The sequence below is a fragment of the Nelumbo lutea genome, chromosome 2, assembly GCF_056320005.1.
Source record: "Nelumbo lutea isolate HS-2025 chromosome 2, American lotus-T2T, whole genome shotgun sequence".
NCBI lineage: Eukaryota > Viridiplantae > Streptophyta > Magnoliopsida > Proteales > Nelumbonaceae > Nelumbo > Nelumbo lutea.
The window spans coordinates 16,740,789-16,762,927 of NC_142685.1; the positions used below are offsets into that span (position 1 = coordinate 16,740,789).

The window sequence follows — 22,139 nt, forward strand, 5'->3', positions numbered from 1 at the left end:
CAAATATAAAAATGTCCACTTCAACAGTTGATTGGCTTTTTTTGATAATACAACAGTTTAGAAGCTCACCACCTACGCATTTGCAAAAGGATAAAAAATAGGCATTCCGCTTATCATATTGCTCCTAAAAGTTTTACCGTATATCAAAATATTTCCCATTTTGCTTGAGAAACCTATTTTACCCATGGGAAAATACAACCTAAATTTTAAACTATATTACTATTATTATTATTATTATTATTATTATTATTATTATTATTATTATTATTATTATTATTATTATTATTACAAAGACCCCCTTGTACTTTGTTTTGCAACATATACCCCGTGAGACAAAGACTCTCTTGTGTTAGTCTTCCATTCAAAAAGACCATTACAATATTTTTTAATCTCTATAAAAACACTATTCATCTTCCCCGACCTCATACACTACCAGTAGCCACATTAATCTCATCTACCTCGGATTTTTTCAAAATTCTCTCTTCTAGATTTTTTCAAATTCAGAGTGCACTATTTATGATACACTAACAGATGTGGAGGATAAAAATCCGGTACAAATTAGCGGCCTTGTGGTGTGAAGTACAGTCACAAGTTCAATTTCGAACTATGGCCCAGTGGATACACTCCCCTGAGATATGCATAAACAGCATACGTGTTGGGCTCATTCAAGCTACTCCACAACTCACCCGATCCCCGAAGCTCCTAAAACAGATTTCCGCAAAATACACAAAATCTTCCATGCAATAATAAGCACCAACAAAATCAAAGTCCCATTTTCTATATTTCCAGTCAAGCTCTCTTTACGATTTCTTCACAAGATTTATGACAGTGAGACACAAACACAGACTTCCCCAGAAATCTGTGTTTTATAATTCATAAAATCTAAACAAGATTCAGATAATTAGAGAAACAAATGTTCATGGGCTACTGTATTAGAGGGCTCAGCCATCCCCATATCCGTCCTCCAGTTCTTGTGGCAGGTCGTAATGATACAAGGTCACAAACGGTTCGATCCCTGCTGACACAAGCCTAAATTTGTTACAGACATAGGAGGAACACAGGAGTCTAGGAGATTGTCTATCATACTGTTGGAATTCTAGTCTTGAGGTCTATCAGAGCAGATTTGGTTAGAATTAAATTCCAAGTCTCTAACTCACCTCTCAGCAGGAGATTGCCTATGATACTGTTATAGAACACGATCCCCGTAGGATTAACATCTCCAAACCTCCCTCCTACAGCATACTAGCAGCTTAGTTAAATGGGATTTATCATTTGTGAAGAAGGTGCACATGATTTATCATTTATGAAGAAGGTGCAGCTTGTCTATGATACTGTTATAGAACGTGATCCCCTAGAATTCATGCCAGTGCACTCCAGATTTTTATCCTTCAGATCTGTTAGCATATCATGAACATAAAACTCTGGATTCGAAAAAATCTGGGGTAGATGAGATTAGTGCTGCTACGGTTAGTGTATGAGGTCAGGGAAGATGAACAGTGTTTGTTCGTTCAAGGGTAATGTTAAGATTAAAAAATATTATAACGTTTTTTAAACTGAAAACTTACGCAAAGAGGTCTTTGTCTCATGGTGATAATAGAAAAGGCATGTTTATTGCAAAACAAAGTACAAGAGTTTTTGTCACAGACTTCAAAATACAGGGGGTCTTTATAATTTACCCTTATTATTATTATTATTATTATTATTATTATTATTATTATTATTATTATTATTATTATTATTATTATGAGTTAACGAATAATGCATCCTGCAAATCATTTTCTATGATAAAAACAAAGTCCGGATGCTCTTCATACACCATTCCTTATACCGACTTTACAGCATATATCACTCACACACTGAACATTTCCTAAATATACGATGAGATATGGCTGTGAGATCGGCGTGAGGAGCGGATTCAATTTGTAGAAATAAATGAAATCTGCCATAAAAAACAATTTAATAAAAAAAAAAGTCATAAAGAGCATGAGACGTGAAGTCAATTATAAATTACGACTTACGAGACAGATGGAAGACTGTAAACGTTAAATGCTTTCAGTGGAATCTCTGTAGCAGTGTATCGCGTACTGTGTACATTATCCTGAATTGGTGAATTCCTGACAATAATAACAGTGTTTTTATGTTGGGTTCATAATCACAGCGAAGCACTAATAGAGATAGGCACTGCACAAATTACTACACACTTTAATAGATATACACAAGCAACTGTTATTTGTTAACTGTTTTCAAATCCATGGACCATAGATTGATTGAAATAGATAATACATATTACATTTATACTATACAAAAAAAAGAGATGCATTAGTTTATACAAAGATTTTCATTTCAAATTGAGACAAACTAGCTGTCGGTGAGAGAATCCAGAAATTAACACCATGCTCCTGGTAACACATTATCATTTCTCCATAAGACAAGGGGTGATTCATTGTTGAATTCGGCTTAAGTCAGGGTAATGCCGGTTCTAGCACCCTTTATTACTTTACATATAAAATATTCTCGTAGTATTTGTGTGCTCTATTTCATGAGTAAATATTCTCAACGTAAGAATGAAAAGACTGTTAGAACGGTATGAACACAAAAAAAAAAAAAAGACGGTATGAACACAGTTTTATCATATGATAGAAGCCGATCTCGGAGTGGTTATAAGTTATAACCCTCCGTTTAATGGGTCCCATTCCAGTAGATAGATCGTGACATCAGTCGTCACTAACGAGTCACGAGAACAAGGGACCCACGCGAAGGAAATCACCTTAGTAGGTCCAACGAAAGTCGAAACGGTGCTAAGTGGAGGAATTGAGATCTGCTCTTCACAAAGCGCGTCTCATACCGATCTCTATAATAAGAGCATCTCCCATTAATAATAAATTTAAAGACGGGAGATGTTCTCGATGTGCGGTGCTGTAAAATCGGTGTGAGGCGCGCATTGTGAATAATTTGTGTCCCTCCTGCTCCTCGTTTTCTCCATTCTAATTTCAAACCATCGTTGTGAAATACTTCCTTTTACATAGAATAAATAAATAAACACAACAAAATTACATATTTTATTGTAAGAAAAGAAAAAAGAAAACTCCCATCCGCGTTTACCTCCACTGTTTCTGTTTCAAGCTAGTTGATAGTTCTCTTCCCTGTTCCCTCCTTTTTCTATCTCTATCTATCCATCTATCTGTCTCTGTCCAGTAGAAGGAGTTTCTGTCGTCGTGTTCAATCTTTCAGACATTTAATTTCAGACAATCTCTCATGAGACTCTACTCGGATCGATGGACGATAATTCCCCGTCGTTTCTTGATCTCCTATTGTCATTAGAATCACGAATGCTCATTTCCATTTCCAGATCTCTGTTCGTCTTCTCTCACCGTCCTCCCTCCATTCATCCTCAGAAAACCTAACCCTGAACCCCGCAGATCCATGCTCTTCCTATAGGAGGTTCGGCGACGTCTCCTCTGCCACGAGCTCCCTTCTTACAGATTTGAGAGAAAAGAATAGGGAAACCCAACCCTAGAGTTCAATCTCTTATCCAATGAAGGCCTCGAACCGTTGGTTCACGATCGGGCTCGTGACGGCGTGGTACTCGTCGAACATCGGGGTTTTGTTGCTTAACAAGTACCTCCTCAGCAACTATGGCTTCAAGTATCCGATCTTCCTTACAATGTGCCACATGACAGCTTGTTCGTTGCTCAGCTACATTGCAATTGCTTGGATGAAGATGGTTCCCATGCAGACCATCCGATCCCGCGTCCAGTTCATGAAGATCGCTGCCCTTAGTCTTATTTTCTGCGCCTCCGTTGTAAGTGGAAATATCTCGCTTAGATTCCTTCCAGTGTCATTCAACCAAGCAATTGGTGCTACTACGCCATTCTTTACAGCCGTATTCGCCTACATCATGACGGTGAAGAGGGAGGCTTGGATCACTTATGTCACCCTCATTCCTGTCGTTACTGGGGTTATCATCGCCAGCGGGGTGAGAGCTCCTCTTTTTTTTTTCGATATATCTTTTAATTCATCTTGATGATCCCTCAGGACGGATTGGCCGTCTGAATAGCAAAATGGTTTTGGTTTGATGGATTTGAGTTGTTATAGTTGTAATTTTCTATTATGGATTTAAATTATTTGTTTTGGTTACTGAAGAATAATGGTGTCTTAGTCCATCTTACCAACCAAAGAAAAGGGAAAGATAGAGGAGATAAAAACGCACGATGCTGAAATATGAAAGTAAAATGCGTTTCTTCGCATTTCACGACGTATTTCTTGCTACCAATTTATTAAGTCGTATTAGGATTTCTGCAATTGAACATGGGCATGGGTAGGCCTTGTCAAATAAAGTTTATGTCTTAATTTGGTTGAGGAGCCTTTAATTACTACTTCAGTTCTTTTCCATCTTGTTACTGACACATTTTCTCCATCAATCGATTGGTCATAGATATTGTTTCTTGGCTATTTTCTTATTTTTTTTTCTTTTTAAACGGATTCTTTTCTAAAACTCGAAAATTGTTAATCATCATGACTATAGGGTGAACCAAGTTTCCATCTATTTGGGTTTATAATGTGCGTTGGTGCTACGGCTGCAAGGGCACTCAAATCAGTTCTTCAAGGGATTTTGCTCTCTTCTGAAGGGTAATGATTTGTCATTCTAATCTAAAGTTGTGGCATGAGATTTTGCGTTTCATTTGAAAATATTCTGAAACTGGGTAGCTTTACTGAAATGTTATTCACATTGCCTAGGGAAAAGCTGAATTCCATGAACCTCCTTCTCTACATGGCTCCGATAGCTGTTTTATTCCTTCTTCCTGCAACACTTTTTATGGAGGAAAATGTGGTTGGAATCACACTAGCGCTTGCAAGGGATGATGTCAAGATCATTTGGTATCTTCTCTTCAATTCTTCACTGGCATATTTTGTAAACTTGACCAATTTCTTGGTCACTAAACACACCAGCGCTTTAACTCTTCAGGTATACCCCGTGCCTCCTTTCAGATGCATGCTTCTTTCTATGTTATAATATTCCCACCAAACTTATTATTATTTTCCCTTAACAAGAGAATATAACTTTTAAATAGAACATTTAATGTATCACTTTTTTGTTGTGGGATCTTATGGAATTCTGACCATTATCTGATTGGTTATATGCATGGTGGACCTTGCTACAGTGTTGCATGAAACTTTTCCTATCAATGCCTTCCATGTGGGTTTTCTAGGTGATCAGCACTTGTCATGCTTTAGACTGTTTAGTCATCACTACAGGTAGAAGAACTAGTTTGTCTGTATGATAGTCAAGAATCAAGACTAGTATTGCAGTCTTAAAGTTAATTTCTGTCAGGTTTTAAATGTTATACATCCGGGCATTTTAGAGATTTTCTTTTGTGTTCAAAAAGATTTTTGGTCTAGTAGATTTTGGTTTTGAGTTCCTACCAACACCCCTGTAGAAAGTTGCTCTTTTTGAATATTTTTATTTTATTAGATTTCTCAAATCGTGAGCAAAGAATCCTCTTTTACATTTGTACATGGCAAGAATAATACCTCCTTTGGAGATCCTCTTTATGGAGATTCTTTATATGTGCTATCTTGTATTCGTTGGTTTGGTCCTTCCTTATGGGGACCATCCTAGCAAACCCTTGCCCACTCAACACTACACTCCAGTTTGGATGTGTTAAGGAATGTCAAGAGCCCAAGAATATCAGGCCCAGCTCGAGCCAGGGACTACACCAACCTATTGTATGTGGCATTCTCTCTATCAAGCAAGTTTACAAAAGGTGTCCACTTCAACAAGTTGTTAGAGACTCTCAGGAAGAGGGAAATAACAAACATGTTGTAACTATCTGATTCAAATCACTACTTTATACATATATTAGGCTGGCCTAATTTGTAGAAAGATTTTGAACAGTGAATTTTCCAATCTCTCTCTCTCTCTCTCTCTCTCTCTCTCTCTCTGAGATTGGTTTCCCCTTGAAGGAAGCCTAAGATAGGCAGTGACCTATCAGCTGGCCTAATTTGTAGAATCCAGAATTGATCAGATTGAGGTCAGACTTCACAAGGTTTCAAGTGATGTCAAAGAAATTAAAGAAGGGGAACTAGGGAAGAATAAGAGAGTTCTTGGAAAATTCACCATTCAAAATCTTTCTAAAGATTAAACTAGCCTTATATATGTATAGAGTAGTGATTCGATTCAAATAGTTACAATGTTTGTTATTTCCCGCCTCATGAGTCTCTAACAACTTTTTGATGTGGACACCTCTTTTTTTGGAAATGGTAAGGTAATTTTATTAGGAAAATTGAAGATACAAACACCAATTACAAAGCACAAGACTGGTAAGGTAATTTTGTTATTTCCTGCCATGGAAAGGACAAGACTGGGATCAACCCCAATTACAAACACCAAATCGACTGAGAATTCAACAATTGAAAGACATTTAAATGTTGATTGAAGACAAGATTGGTGAACTACCTCCAAATAAACTAAGGCTCCAACTCCATAAGGCTGTAGAAAAGGAACATGAAATCAGCAAATGGAAACAGTCCTCATTATGGGCCTTACACAAGGAATACCAATTCGGGGAAAGACAAAGAAAATGTCATTTTTTCTACAAGTTTTCCAAAATATTGATTTTCCCATAGTAAGGAAAAATCTATTTGACTTATGTTTGATCCCACTTTTAAATGTTATTAAGCATTCATCCTTTAGCTTAGCATTGCCAAAATTTGTGATATCTGTTCTTTGTTTTGGATTATAAGCCTAATATGAAGGGAAATCTCAAAAGCTTACTTCCTTTCAAATTTTGTGTTCAAACCGTTCTCCATTACGAAGAACCTTACTCCCCTGCTATCAGGCTTCAGGCCTAACATTGGAGGTATTGCTCCTCCCAGCCTCTTCTTTTTTTTTTTTTTTGGTAATTGAAAATTAATTCATTAATCAACTGTTACAAATAAGCCCAATTAGAGGCTTGAGGTGCAGCCTCACTCTTAAGAAAACCGCAATTAGTTTTGTAGGTCTGTTGTTTTCTAATAGCTGCCTGTGATTGTATGCCCATTTTGGAGGGCCTTCATATTGCTTCTTTTGGCTTTGAGGCTGGGTCCACTCAAAAGCCAAAGTAGTGTTTGGTAAAAATTCCAGAAAGCCCAAATTGACTGTTTTTTTGACCACTTGACACAACTCTCCATTGAAGCTTCTTTTAGTTTCTCCTAAGCAGCTCTGCAAAAGCAACTCAACCAAAGCTTAATCCCTCCCAGGCGAGGCCTGTAGTGCTTGGGTCTATGCATAAACACACCTATTGAACTCTTAGTAGGTCCTAATGGCTCCAAGATCATGGTGGAGGATGGCCTTAGCTCTATATCAACAGATTCAACACTTGTGTCATTAGTCACCCTTCTAGGAAGCTTCCCTCATTACATCTACTTGGTTGAGCATCAAAGTCACTAGTATAAGTTTGTGTTGGCATGAGTATTTTTATCGAAGTATCAACTTGTTATCCAGCTAGTAAGATGAGGGCCAGACTGACTGCACCACTAACTAGTTGGTCGACTCTCAAAATGCAGTCACCTGGGATGACTAAGCATCGACTAGGTCTCGTCAACTAATCAATAAACAACTAGTCAATCATAAAGTTATTTTAAAGTTTTATTTGTTTGTGTTTCTATCTAATTATTTAAAATGTTTCTTTGATAAAAACGGATCAATATTTCTGATTATTTAAAATGATAGAGCATATGGTTTTACTTCGTCACTTTAAGGGTTTGTGATGAAACCAGTTGTCAACACTCTGTTAATACTGAGCCAAAATATCATAAAAGAAAATGTCTGTTCTCTTCTGCCAATTTACATTTCTTGAGAAATTCTTTTGTTGGATTTTGGTGTTGATTTTGAGATTATCCTCTTTTCCAGGTGCTGGGGAATGCAAAAGGGGCTGTGGCTGTGGTAGTATCAATTCTAATCTTCAGAAATCCCGTCTCAGTGACTGGAATGCTTGGTTACACTCTCACAGTATTTGGTGTAGTCCTTTACAGTGAAGCCAAGAAAAGGAACAAGTGAAACATTTATCCAGGAACACCGTGCAAGCACGTTTTCCTTCCTTTTTGTCTTTTTTTGAGAGAACAGCGACATTCTTAGCGGGAGATTGGGACACAAGTTCTTGCAGGGCCATACATTGTGCCCTTCAAATTCTTTCTTCTTTTCTTGGTTTTCGGGGGAAGCCAGGAAGAGGGTTTCCGCCTGTATCAACAGAAACCACTGCTTACCAAAAAAAAAACAGCAACCACCAGCTTAGACGAACGTAGGGAATTCTCAATAAAACGACTGATTGGTCTGTCATTTCTTCCCATCTTGGGGTAATGGAAGAATGCTATTCTTTGGGGTGCGGAATTAAGTTGCAGCCCGATCAGTGTGTTTTTAGTCTATCATCCCTTCATTAATTAATGAAAGATGTTGCGATAATTTTTACTATTAATTTTTATTTCTTATTTTTTATCCTTTTGCTCAGGTATTGAAAACTGAGTCATGTGGTATAGGTGCTGTAAAATGTTTCTTAATATGTATAGGAGAGAATACTTTTGTCTTTGGAGGTTCTGATATATGCAGTTACATTTTCACTGTTCTGTTTAAACATGAGTTGTAGTATCCTATTAGTTGAGAGAAAAAAAAATGTATCTACTAGCTGAATGGAAGGGAATGAATGGTTATCAAATGTGGAATGGCTGAATTTTTTTGTGAACCGATTACAAAGCTTTCAGAGTTCCACTAAAGTTTCTTGCTATACAATTGGCATTTGTCACACATTTAGGTTGATAACATTTCCGTATTGTGCGTCTCCAACTCCAAGAATGAAGAATCAAAGAGGTGAAAACATTTTTCTCTTTACTTAAATTGAACTCGAATCTGTTAGGAGACCCTTTTTTCAGTGCCTTTGGTATTTCTAAAACCTTTGACTAGCCAAGAAAAATTGTTCTTACCTAATTGAAGCAATGACAATAAATTCTAAGTAATGCTGAATTGACCCCGAGGATCATCAACCAGAACATGCACTTGGTTTTAAACATGCGAAACTCAGCTTCCTAGCAAAGCATAATTGAATGGTTAAAGATGCTAGAGATTGGCCAGATCTACGGATTAATTGATTCTTTTCCACTGTTTTTGAACTGCCATTGACCCATATGGTTGGACCGTTCAGCCCAGGAATCATCCAGGCAACTGGTTTAATTTTTACATAAACCCAGCCCGCAAATCATCGAGGCAACTGATTCCATTTTTATATAAACCCAGAATCTGGTCAAAAACTGTTGAAAAAATCAACAAAACATTGACCCAGGCAGTTGAACCGTTGAACCATCAATCCCTTCAACAGTTTTGACTATTTTTTATTTTTTAAATTTTCTTATCAGAACAAACCATCCATTCAAACCGGATGATCAGACCAGTGACCAAAACGGTTTCGTTTCCGGGTCGTTTTTTAAAACATTCCTTTTCCATGCATCAATTCAAGAAAATCACATCCCTTAGGCAACACCTGTAGGACAAATTCATATAAATACAAATATGTAAAATTTAATTGGCCTTGCATGTTAATCTATAAGAGTTAAATCCACATTCAATCCAAGTATTAAATAGATGCATATTCTAAAACTCAAATCCAATCCGATTACGTAAAAGGATGGCATGAATCAAATACAATTGGATTTTTCAGTATTTACAAAAAATAAAATCGGATAGGAATATTGCATGCTTCACGATGGAAACACACCCTGCATGGTATTAATTCTAGGCATGAATGAGATACAAGGATCCAGCAGGTTACAGTGTTGCACTAATTGCTCTAGGTTAAAAAATAATTAGGTTTACTAACAATACACCGATGACTTCAGTTGTAGGTACTTCAAACTTAGTAGTCCTTCCTTCCATTAGTTTCACTAGGTATTTTAACGAATAAATCAATCTAAACTTTCAAACATTAAGAAAAATGCTAATTAGAAAATAATACAAATGCCTCAATGGAATGAATAAATTTTGCGCTCAGAATTCAATGGATAAATTTCTTGTGCAGGCTTCTTTAGGCAAATTATGTTGGTAGAGCACTTGTCAAAAAAGATGGATATTCAGCAATAAAATCTAAAATTACCCATCAACGAGTTTGACATCTCTTCCCAAGGATTAACACAGAGATGTCAACACAGACGTTCTTATGAGCTCTTGTATAACAGTGAAGTAGTGATTATATCAAATAGGTTGGGAGGAATCCTGTGCTCATAACCGATAATATTTGATTAACCAAAGTTTCAGGTAACCAACAGCAGAACTTACAAGAATGATAAACAAAAGCATACACCAGTAAACATGTTAGAGCCCCTCTAACTATTAATTAGGGTAGCATTCAGTCCAGAATTTCATCAGGTTTGAGGCTTGGTCCCTTCTTCCTCGTCTTCGATCTTGGGTGCCAAATAGAACCTGATATAACCCATCTCAGCTATCTTGTACTCGACCACAACAGGGAGATCCGAAGACAAGCTGATGCTCACTGTGTTTGATAATGGGGTCGCCTTGGTGAAGGAGTTCATGTACCTTAGAGCAAACGTCAATGACACTGGTTCCTGCATCTCTATGATGGTAGCTTCCTCCGGCTGTTACATTTCATCCCAAACGAATATATTCAACAGAAACGACCCATTAGTCAATTATAAATTTATCACCCAAGTTTCCATGATTTACAGTCGTTAATGGAGAGTTCTTGAAATTTAAACTATAAAAGAAACACAAACACACCTTATCCACGGTTGTATTCTGCCGGCAGACAATATTTGCAGCCCCGATGTCACCTCGTGCGGAGAACCTCACGCCTTCTTTTGTCACCGAGATCACAACTGACACCACCCACAACCCCAAAATTGAATTTTGAACAATAAAATGAAAAAGGGGAAATTATAGTGGTAATGGAAACTGGAGTTTTTACCGGTATCCCCAATGCTACTGAGATCCCTGCAAATCCTTGCGAACTCAGCTGACGGAATACGAACGATGGCTTGGTATTCTGCTTCGGGAATTCCAAGATGCTCACTATCGATGTCCATCAGTTTCATCTCAAAATCAGCAATCTTATCTTGATCTATGATGCAAACAAAAGCAAGAAGCTGAGATCAATAAATGGAATTGATGCGCCCTTCTCTCAGATTTCCTTCCTCAAGATCTTGATAAAATAGCAAGAAAAGGTAAAAGAATTGAAAACTTACTAGGGCTTTCGAACATGAAGGTGACAGTGTCGCTGCCATCATCGGCCTTGATGGTGATGATGTCGTCGTTACCGGCGCACTTTAGCATCTTGGACATGTTGTTGAGGTTCATGCCCATGGAGAGATTCCGGTCGCAGCGGTAATGCTCGAAGCCCTCCGATCTAAGGAGGAGGGCCACCAGAGCCACATGACTGGAATCCATGGCCTGGAGTGAGAACCCGGTGGCCGAGCAGTCGAAGTTGGCATCGTTCACCAGGTCTTTGATCGCTTCCAAGACTTTCTTCAACAAACTCCCCTGTACCAGCCTGAGCTCCAACATCTTCTCTGTATCTCTCTCTCAATCTTAACTCTTCTCTAATGAAGAAAAGAAGGATAGGAAACGGGATAATATAAGAGAAAACGAAGGGCAAAAAACTTAGGGTTCCCAGAAGTTTGCGAGGGAAGGAAATGAATGCAAGTGTGAAGAGCGAAAATAAGGACACTCTAATGAGAAAGAAGAGGAAGAACAAGGGAAAGCGGGGAGTGAAGGCGTTTTCTATTTATGTGGCGGGTCAGGTCTGCGAGTATCGAAACCTAAATCTGCTATTTGGCGGGAAACTAAACTATTCTTTCCCGCCACATTTGGGGGCTATGGAGAATGGGCTACCCGATTTGGCGGTATCAGGTACCTAATGAACTTTTTTTTTCCTGAAGGGAGTAGGAGGTTTGAAGGAGTCCGGATATGTTCTCACTGGTCGCTCCTCACACCGACCTCACGGAGTCACAGTATATACCGGTCGCATATCGGAAACGAAAAGGAAACATCTCCCGTAACTATGTTATGATGTGGCTGTGACCGTGAGGACGGTGTAAGGAGCGCCAAGTAAGGAGCAGTCTAATGGCTTTTTCTTAGAAAAGAACAAAGAAGTAGGATGATTGAAGGTGAAACAAATGAAAGCGCTATAGTTTAGGTTCATCTAAAATAAAAACTGAATTTCATATTATTCCACGCATCAACAAGTTTTCAATTGTAATTGTACGTGAGGAAAAGAATCAAAAGATCACAATTCATCCATGGCAAATTCATGAATATTTTAGGCAAAATCTTAACAATGATAGAGAACAGTTTAATCGTATAATCATATTAATGGCATTTTACGACACAATTAACATAGTCAGGTGGCTTGGCTACCACCAAATAGAACCTAGATTCATTATACTTCAGTAGTCCAATTGGTTCGACTGGGAAGTTTTAGTAAATTCACTCTCATTATTATTGTTGTCATTGTTTAGAAAATGATATCAACATGTAAGGGACCGTAGAGGTGTAAATTGGGTTATATCACTCATGGCTTGGCATGATGGTTCACGGGTCCGTCGTGTTGGATTTGGGGTTTCAGGTCCGTAGGCCGGGCCAATATGGCATGGTCAAGTGCATTGTACCGCTTGCAACTCATGTATTGGCACAGCCCATATATATAATATTAATTTATTAATAAAATAAATGATCATTTTCAATTTTATTATACTATTTTATTTAATTATTGTATATATAAACAATTGTATACATTAGAATTTATATAAAATAAAAATTTTAAGATTTTTTCATTAATTTTTTAAGTAAATAATTTTGATCTGATCCACGGCTCAAACTAACTTAAAACTCTACCCACGGACCAACATGGCACGGGCCCATGCAAACTGGGCCGTGAGCTGTGCTGTGCCAACCCCAAAAATATTCTAAGGGAGAGAGAGGCACGGCCAAGGAAAAGATTGAAACATCCGATGGATATGATCAGTTAATAAAAAATTTAAGGGATACTGTTATTTTCCCATATTAATTTCACAAATTTGTAAAGATGGAGACACCTCAAGATCAACCTTGATGGTTACATAGGCATTTATGAGATACTTAAATAGGAGCCATGACAAATGATAATTGCCAACAAAAAGATCAATCCCACCGAAGAGAGATCGATATCTTTTTTTTTTAAGCTTTCAATAATTAGTTGGAAAAGGATTATAAGATATTTGTTGAAAAGCAATGACAGCCTTTTGATGTACTTTTGCCCGAATTTGTTAATTTTTTGTAGCAAAAAATGTGCAAATGTTCTCACCCTTGGGAGCTGGAACAAGGCTATAGATTAGCTTAGTTGAGTTGAGTTGAGGGTGCCAGATGGCTCAGCTGAAAAAGCCCGTGGACGGTTCGTCGGTTCCAAGTGATTGGGAATTGGGATCATGGTCTGGCTATCACCACCCCCTCCCCCAACTCCTTCACTTTGCCTTGATAAAAGTAATAAATAAACATACTCAGGTTAATATGGTTGCATGAACCAGGCGTCTTATATAGTTATATCCAGTTCCTTCGCATCAAATCAATAATAAAAACAAATTAACAAGACTTGAAAATATCATCTTTTAACCATTCCACGCTAGCTTCTGTGAAGCAACACCTGTCTTCAGACAAGCTCTCTCGCATCAAATCAATAACAAGGACGAAACAACAAGCCAAAACTCTAGTTATACTTGATATAATGATGATGGCATTTGCAGGTAAGCACTGCAAATTCACATCTCATGAATCCAATGCACAACAATGCTCACAAAGATCGGCGGAAAGAAAACGAAGAGAATCAAGTTTGCCAGTTCCCAGAACAGAAAATCAAACAGACATCAAGAGAAATCATACCCTGACGGGTAATGGACTCCATCAAACACGGAAACCGTGTTGGACAAGGACAACATAATCTTCTTTATATAAATTAGGGTATCAGGGTCGAGCATCTGGAACTGAGGCGGCTGGGCGCTTGATGGATGCACACTTGATTAGATGGTTGTAGCTCCCTTTCTCCTTGAAAAGTTGGGAGAAATGGTGCTTACAGTAAAGAATGCCTTCCAGAGCAGCATAGTTTGATGGGGTAATTGGGCAGCCACCATGGGAACACTTGAAGCAGGACTTATGGTAGGCCTGGCTCTCCACTGTTACCTGAAAAAATTTGGTACAACAAACTGAGTTTATATATTTGGTGAGTTGAACTTGTATCATATATCAGTAAAACTATGTATCTGAAAGTTTGTGAAAATGAGCTCAGTTTACTGAAAACAGTAAGATGTAACCCAAAAGCAGTAACGCAGCTGCTGAATCGGATTTTTTTAATACAAATAGTTGATGAATCCCAGTTTTACTTGCAACTACACCACTAGAATGAATACCACCCAATCTACAACCTCCACTGACCTACCAATCCAATGCCCCTCTGGTAGGGGTGTCAACTGGACTGGATTTGGTCCAATGCGATCCAGTCCAATGTGAGTCCATTACAAATGGACCAGGTCCAATCCAATCCAATGAATATTTTGGACCATTTTGGACCGGCCCAATTCAATGTCCGGACTGTCTAGTCTGTTCAAATTTGTTTTAATTTAGATTGCTTTCAACCCAAACCCGGTCCTTTGACACCTATATTCTTATCTTATATCAATGGACCAGATATTGGCTTAATCCAACCAAATCCAATATAAATTTATTAAGGATGAACCAGGTCCAGTCCAATCTAATAAATATTTTGGACTGGATTGGTCCAATCCGACCAAATTGATTTTGGACTGGACAGGGTCCAGTCCAAAACCGGTCCATTGACACCCTTACCCTCTGGCAGAAGTTACTCATAAACTAATAAACCCAAAGACTAGCCCACATGATGGGAATTCAAATTTGTAACCCAAGACAGGTGGCATCAATCTATATGCCTAACCTAGTCATTAAAGAAAGATTGCCAAATGAAATGAGACACAAGACAGGGTGCCCTAGAGAGAAAGGAAGATACTAAACAAGGAAGAAGATCGAAGTGCAAGGAGAGAAAACTAGGAAACTTGAAAAGGCAGGAATAGCAAAAGATTTTTGTGTTGGAAAAGAGTTCAGGTAAAGTTTCACCCAGTTGTATTTTCTTCTTCTAATAAAAAATTTCGCTTGTTTAAAAGGATGATTATCATATTTGTTTCAAACATACAATGCTAATCAACCCTATGAACTCCCCTGCAACATGGGCATCTATGTGGACGAAAATTTTGATTCCTTTTAGTAATTAGGCTCCTATGGGCTACAAACAAATTTTGATTCAACAAACTCTCTAAATCTGACAAATGAAGAACCAGGGAATTAGAACTTGTCCCAGTCTGTAACATCTGGAGGAAACAGACAGAGGAATGCCTCTTGAAGATCAAAAAACAAAGGGGAAAGGTGCTGAGTCCTGCTGCATCCTACAGATTACAAAAGTATTGAACCTTCACCATTTCAAATAAATTAAGAGAGAGAGAGAGAGAGAGAGAATGAATACAAGAAGTATTTCTCAGTTTCAAATTCCTTCAATAACTTCTTGAAAAAACAAGTCTCCTGTAGACCAAGATCAAATGGAGTAAGCCCTGAATTCTTCTCAAGCCTGCTTTAGGCTACAAAGAGTGACCGATAAATGGTAGCTCAATAAACTTCTCCCTCTTCAGATGTCTCATAAACTATAAGAAAAGATCTTCAGTATCTTATAGACCACAACAAAGGGAACAAGCGAACTTTGGGCTCTACAAATAACTTTCATCTTTGGGACTAGTAATAGATTATTTGTCAAATATGGTTTCCTGTAGACTAAACCAAATCACATTCATTTAGAGCAAGAGATTAATGTTTGAGGGCTTTTAAAATTCATTCCTTGGTGGCTCGGTGGAAGATAATTGAAGTTAATTATATATACATTTTTTCTGAGCAAATTGAGAGCATAAATCCTCTTAGGTCTACTGTATGTTTGTTAAATGAAGGATAAATTGTTGTAAGACCAAAATCAAGAAAGTAGGACCTGCACTTTATCCCCCTGAACTTCAGCAAAGGAGTCCAGCACTCAGTTCTATTTATCAAGGATTACTAACCAGCAAAAAGTGAGTGACCTATCAAAGAGTTTTCCCACTAAAAGAACATTGCTTAGTATGATCCAAGGTTTTAAAGGACAAAGGTGGAGTGATGTAGGATGGGGTAGGGGCTCTACAAATTTTAATCTGGTGGTGGGCTTTGTGGGGTAAAGGAAGGGCTTTGGATAATCAAAGATGAAGAACTACTGTTAATTTGAGTTCTGTTTCCATTCATGCACCACTGGTCTTCAAATTAAGTTTCAGATGGTATACTAATCTCAGAACTGTGTAACATTGGGCATTCTGCTCGCATACTGACAAGACTTGTACTTAAGTTCATGAATATTTCTGTCACCTAACAATTGTCAAAGCTTATGGGTCCTGTACAGCATATGTCAGATAAGTATTTAACAGGTCTTACATCCACAAATGGATCCTGTATCCAAAGACAGAATGATTATCAAATAATATTGAATCATCTACCAAAGGGAATCTATGGTTATGAGAGACCTAAAAGAAAATCACTGACAGACTTGTGAGTTAACTTAGATATAAATTTCATGGCTGCCACAGTATACAAGATCTTAAAATACCTGCTTTGAAGTCTGATGATTTTTGAGGAGTCTTTGATGATTACTAAAATATTCAAAGCCCTTTGTAATCATTAAGAGAGCCATAAGGTTGGTACTCCACAGGAGTAGGCAGCATAATGCTGTTTTCTAATGTCTTGGCCATCCAGCTTTTGGATAGCTTGGAACATTATGAATTATCCTTTTACTGTTACCCATCAAATGAAAGAGTTGGTCCAATTACCCCCCCCCAATTAAGCCAGCTCAAGCAAAAAGCAAGGTTTTTAAAACCGAACCGGTCAGGGGTCCGGTTCCCAGATCAAATGGTCCAACCGTTCAAACTGAACGGATGGCCATTCTGATAAAAAATAAAAAATAAAAAAGAAAACGGCCAAAACCATTGGATGGTTCAAATGGTTTGACTGCCCGGGTCAGCGATTTGCTGACCAAATCAACGGTTTTTGGCAAAATAACGGTTCTGGGGTAAAACATCCCGGTTTTTCCAGTCTGGTCGTTCGGTCCAGTCCGATTTTGAAAACCATGGCAAAAAGCAGTCAAAGTCAAGTATTACCATGTAGACTTATCTTATACTAAAAGTGTATAAGAGACAAAATCTAAAACAGAAACTTAAGATCATTGTGCTCAGAAGGCAGGAATATTGAACAGTAAATGACTCGATTTTCTTTGGTTAAGAGATTGCCTTCAGCATTTTTTATGCCCATGAGAAGTTTCTTAACAATGACATGCCCATTGCAGTTCTGATATACTTTGCTAGATCAGGTTCTGTAATAAAGAAATTTAAAAGTCAAGTCCTACAACTTTTTTTTGAGGTATGGATAGCACAAATACCTGCCTGAAGGCAGCAACTAAAGAAAGACAGCAAATGCAACCATCAATGAAAAACGTTGTAACAGAACCACTGCTTAATAAAACTTACCTTCTCCAGAGGATAAGCAGTTTTGCCACAAGTTGCACATTTTTCTTGTGTACCAGAAAACATGCTAGCAGCTTTACTAGGCGACCTAGTCTGCAATCCATACAAGGCATTGAAAATGAGAGACAACGTCAAACAATAACATCACATACCATCATCATTCATTTCTTTGATTGAATCAGTATTATGGATGCATTCAGTGCCTTTGAGCAAAATTACCAGTTCTGGAGTTAACTTCTCAGCCGACTTTGCAGCTGCCAAAAATGAAATTTATTGTGCAATTAAAATATAGTAGTAAAGTTGGTGTTAAATCAAATAAAAAAACTTAAATTGGCATAAAATAGGGCATACGTGACTGAAAATTCTTCTTGAAACTACCAGTCTCCTTGAAGAGCTGCTCAAAATGAGGTTTGCAGTACAGAACACCTTCCATTGAGGAATAGTTGCTTAGCTGAAAACAGAAATATTAGTTACCAGGTAAGAATTTTCTATTGAAGTCAAACCTTTAACTACATAGGCAGAAAGCTTCTATTTTTCCCATGATAGTGAGACACCTCTTTCTTACATTTTTTAATTGATATCAAACTCAATTATCACTTAAGGAATGAATCTAAACTTGCACGCATTCAGATGCATCATATCTTACCCACTTATTTATAATATTAGAAGCTTTCAGTTTACATAGCTTTAAGCCAATGTATTATTATAATTGTGAGACATCAATATGCAGTAAACACAAAAAAGTTCAACAAAATCATAGATTTCAATAGATGGAAAATCGTATTCTAATATACACTACAAGACTGCCATAAACCATGTTCTAAATTTGTATGGGCAGAATGAATAGCATCTCAAGATAGACGCAAACAAATCAGAAAGATATCAATGGAATATAACAACTATTTTTTTGATAAATAACTTGAATTAGAATTTCAGATGATAAGCTTTACAAGCATCCCATAGAGAGGAAAAAGATGCTGCCTCTCTATAAAACAACAAAAACAAGTTAAATTTGAGCCCTGAACAGAAAATTCCTATTCACCCCTTGCTTAGCCAAAGCATCCACCATCCCATTTGCAGACCTCCTCACCCATTATATCCTAAGGTTCATATTCCTGATAAGCCATCTAAACCTTTTCATTTCATTCCATTGACATCTCTCCATCCACCTAGAATACCATTGTATGCAGAACAGTGTTGGATGAACATGGGCACAGGAGTCAGAATTCAATGCAGGTATGAGATTTTGACTAGCCAAAACAGGAAAGAAAGGACCCGGAAATCTGTGTTTACTATTATTTTTTTCCTCTTCTCAATTGTATCATAAAACACCTAAAAATTGCATAAGTACTGTAAAAGTTTACTTTTATTACACAAGTGTTCCATGAGAAAAAATCGGAATTCATTATGCATATTACATGTTCTTTTATGTCAAAGAAACAAGGAGAAAGAGGGAAATCATAGAAGTATCCACTCAAGAATCCAAGGAATATCAGAATCTGATGCATGTTCCACATGCACCTTTATCCATTTAGTGTCCATTTAAAACTGATGTAGGGTAATCTGTTGAATGAGTTACTGTTTAGAATAAAAAAAAAAAAAAGGAGGAAAACGTCCTGGTTAAGAGCAGAATGACAGAATCTAGGCTCAATAGTCACATCCGTTATATAAAACTTATTCTCAAGGTTTAATACAAACATTTGGTAGACAAAGTGGCATAAACTGTAGTTTTTTTCTCTACAGTGGATGTATTTTTGTGCTATCATACAGCTTTAAATGAACAAGAAATAATGCAACTAATCCACTATGCGTTACAAAAAGTGAATTAACATTTGATTAAACTTTGATCATAGACAACTAAATATGCCCCATCACGAAAACAGATTTCCTCTTCTTTTACTCCAGATGGCTCATAACTGACATAATTATGTATTCCTCAGCAATATCTTACCCGGTTCTCACGAGCAGGGGTGCAGGGGATATGGCATCCATTTAGAGAAGTTGTCATAAATGCATGGACTTGCTTAGATAGACAAATGCAGAGAGCAAATACTATAAATATACCGATCTTTTTTATGCGTATTAACAGAGTGTTTCTTTAAAATGGGCGGAATCACAGGCTTTTTTATTCAATAAGGTGATGATGGGTAACGTGCATAGAAGAGGTGTAACATGATTCCCTATTTCAGGGCTAATATATTAAACAAGATTAAATGAAAGGTCCTGATTTAAGTTATTCGTGTAAGCAAACAATGCTCCTAAAATGTAACACAAAGTAGTAGAATGTTACTTTGTTCCTAATCGATTTACAAGTTAAATATACTTGAAGTGATAAATCTTCCTTTACTTTGTTCCTAATCGATTTACAAGTTAAATATACTTGAAGTGATAAATCTTCCACCTTCGAGCTAATAATAATCGAAAAGGAAAATGAACTCGCTTTATTTCTCACCTAAGAACCAGAAAATCTTACCTTCAGAGTACCTTTGCAGTGACTGCACTTGAAGCAGGACTTGTGATAAGTGACTCCATCAGCAGACAGCTGATCGACCACGTAAACAGTCTTCTCACAAGCCTTACACTTCTGCTGCGTGCCGCCGAAGAAAGCCATCGGTAAAGCTCTAGATCGGACGCTCTTCTTTTTAAATGAAAAGCGGTCGCAATCAGTTGAGGAACAAGAGAGAGCGGAAGATCGAATGAATTTACTTAAAAAAAAAAAGGAATGAATAGAACAAAAAAAAAGGTTGGAAACTTCAACTGTTTTTCTTCGGATTGCCTCTATCAAGATCTCACCAACTCCAAACCCTTTCAACGCAACAAGGACAATTGTTACAGTAAGGAGCTGCAAATATCATTCCAACATAATGGAATTGAAAGTACTCACTGAAAGAGAGCGATCTGAAGCCTTTACAGACAGAGATCGTCGGTTAAACCCCTCCCAGCAAACTCTGTTGACCCGATCAAAAAGAAAAACAACCAAAACAAGCAACAAATTTAACAATATCTCCTTCAACGGTATAGTTAAGTTCAGCTTCGTCAAGTCAAAGATCCAGAATTGAATGGATCGTCGATGCTGAGCACGATAAAAGTTAATCCCTCAATCACTCAGCTAAAATCAACATCAATGGAAGGAGCAATGGAGAAAAAACGACCGATGGAGCGCGACGAGTATGAATTATTTTTAGGGCAAAAGAGAGACGAAATGAAAAGGAATTGGACGCTTTCTGCAGCGAGCAGAGGCAGCGAAGTGAGGATGAGAGGGAAAGTGATGGATTTATACTTGTTTATAACAACAAAAGAAAGAGAGAGAAAAGGAGAGAGGGATGAGGTTAGAAAATTAAAAAAGAGAGAGAGATAAAATATCTTCAGAGAACAGGAATTCCCTCCATTTTCGTCTCGCTTAACGAATCAAAGCGCGCCTTTTTTTACTTAACCCTGCGTTGACGACAGCGCTTATGAGTTGGAATATTTTACTCGTCGGCTTTCTCCCTATTATCCTGCTTGTTTTAGCTCTTATGCGTATGTATATGTTGTCGGCCCGCCATTCCATACATTTTAACTTTTTAGGTGCCCGTTTGGGAGGGTGTAGGCTGAAGCGCAGCGGCTTCTGGCTTTCCAATGTGAGCCCATGCGGACAGCTTGAGTTATTGACATGGTTTTCAAAATCGGACGGTCGGACCGGAAAAACTGGAACCGCTCAGGTGACTGGTTTTAGCTTTCCCAAAAATCAGATTTTCTTCAAATACCGTTGATTTTGGTCAGTAAATCGCTGATTTGGGCGATTAATCGTTTGAACCGCTCAAACGGTTTTGATCCTTTTTTTATTTTTTTATTTTTTGTCATAATGGGCCAATCATTTGATTTATTTTTTATCATAATGGGCCAATCATTCGATTCAAACGGTTTGACCATTCGATCCAATAACCGAACCCCTGACCGGTTCAATCTCTAGATCGGTTTTAAAAACCATGGTTTATCGATGAAAATTCTAGATACGGCTTTATATGAATCATAAAATTGACCTTATCTCAGGTAGTTTCTCCAAAGGGTTCAATCCACACACCTCAGTGAACAAAGAAGCTTGTTTGTGCTCTTATGTTTTTTGTCAGATGGGGGTAAAATGCATACAGGCATCCCTATATGTTTTGGGGCCAGTTTCAGCTTAGTACATGAACTTTCAAATGTGTCATGTGTCACTTTAATGGCTGAACTGTTAAAAATATACATTTAAGTTAAACTCCTTTAAAATAATTTAATGGAAAGTAAAAAAAAAAATAAGTTCAGTTTGGAAGCAGTACAAATACAAATATGCACAAGGTAAATATTTTAAAATAATATAAAATATAAGGTTTTGCACTCTACATATTTGCATTTGTATTCTTTTCAAACTCAGCCTTAAGTCCTGTTTTCCGATGAAATATTTATCAGGGTAAGTGCATTTATATATATTTTGTTTTTAAATAAATAAGACAATGACCATTTTAATCATAAAAATATACTTAAAATAAATAACTTTGTCCCATACAAGTATTGGCAAT

General features: G+C 37.4%; 3 protein-coding genes across 8 annotated transcripts; 1 reads left to right on the forward strand and 2 right to left on the reverse strand.

Annotated features, from left to right (window-relative positions):
* Positions 1-2,889: 2,889 nt before the first annotated feature.
* On the forward strand, positions 2,890-8,609 carry LOC148868859 (putative sugar phosphate/phosphate translocator At3g11320). The gene is made up of 4 exons (XM_088972907.1): positions 2,890-3,976; positions 4,526-4,629; positions 4,738-4,966; positions 7,892-8,609. Exons 1-4 carry the CDS (start codon positions 3,536-3,538, stop codon positions 8,036-8,038), a joined length of 921 nt encoding a protein of 306 aa, XP_088829033.1. The 5' UTR covers positions 2,890-3,535; the 3' UTR covers positions 8,039-8,609.
* Positions 8,610-10,240: 1,631 nt separating this feature from the next.
* LOC148868860 (DNA sliding clamp PCNA-like) lies at positions 10,241-11,867 on the reverse strand. Its single transcript, XM_088972908.1, has 4 exons — positions 11,224-11,867; positions 10,947-11,099; positions 10,760-10,857; positions 10,241-10,617 (listed from the first exon to the last, which is right to left on the reverse strand). Exons 1-4 carry the CDS (start codon positions 11,540-11,542, stop codon positions 10,387-10,389), a joined length of 801 nt encoding a protein of 266 aa, XP_088829034.1. The 5' UTR covers positions 11,543-11,867; the 3' UTR covers positions 10,241-10,386.
* Positions 11,868-13,700: 1,833 nt separating this feature from the next.
* LOC148868861 (LIM domain-containing protein WLIM2b-like) lies at positions 13,701-21,100 on the reverse strand. Of its 6 annotated transcripts, none has more exons than XM_088972911.1 (7): positions 20,486-21,100; positions 20,360-20,406; positions 20,075-20,239; positions 17,953-18,052; positions 17,821-17,855; positions 17,605-17,694; positions 13,701-14,188 (listed from the first exon to the last, which is right to left on the reverse strand). In XM_088972911.1, the coding sequence occupies exons 3-7, from the start codon at positions 20,210-20,212 to the stop codon at positions 13,973-13,975; spliced, it is 579 nt and encodes a 192-aa protein (XP_088829037.1). In that variant the 5' UTR covers positions 20,213-20,239; positions 20,360-20,406; positions 20,486-21,100; the 3' UTR covers positions 13,701-13,972. The 6 variants fall into 6 exon arrangements, with proteins under 6 accessions (XP_088829037.1, XP_088829039.1, XP_088829040.1 ...); XM_088972913.1 differs by having other exon boundaries at positions 20,075-20,236; positions 20,486-21,032; XM_088972914.1 differs by lacking the exon at positions 20,360-20,406 and having other exon boundaries at positions 20,075-20,236.
* Between the last annotated feature and the right edge of the window lie 1,039 nt (positions 21,101-22,139).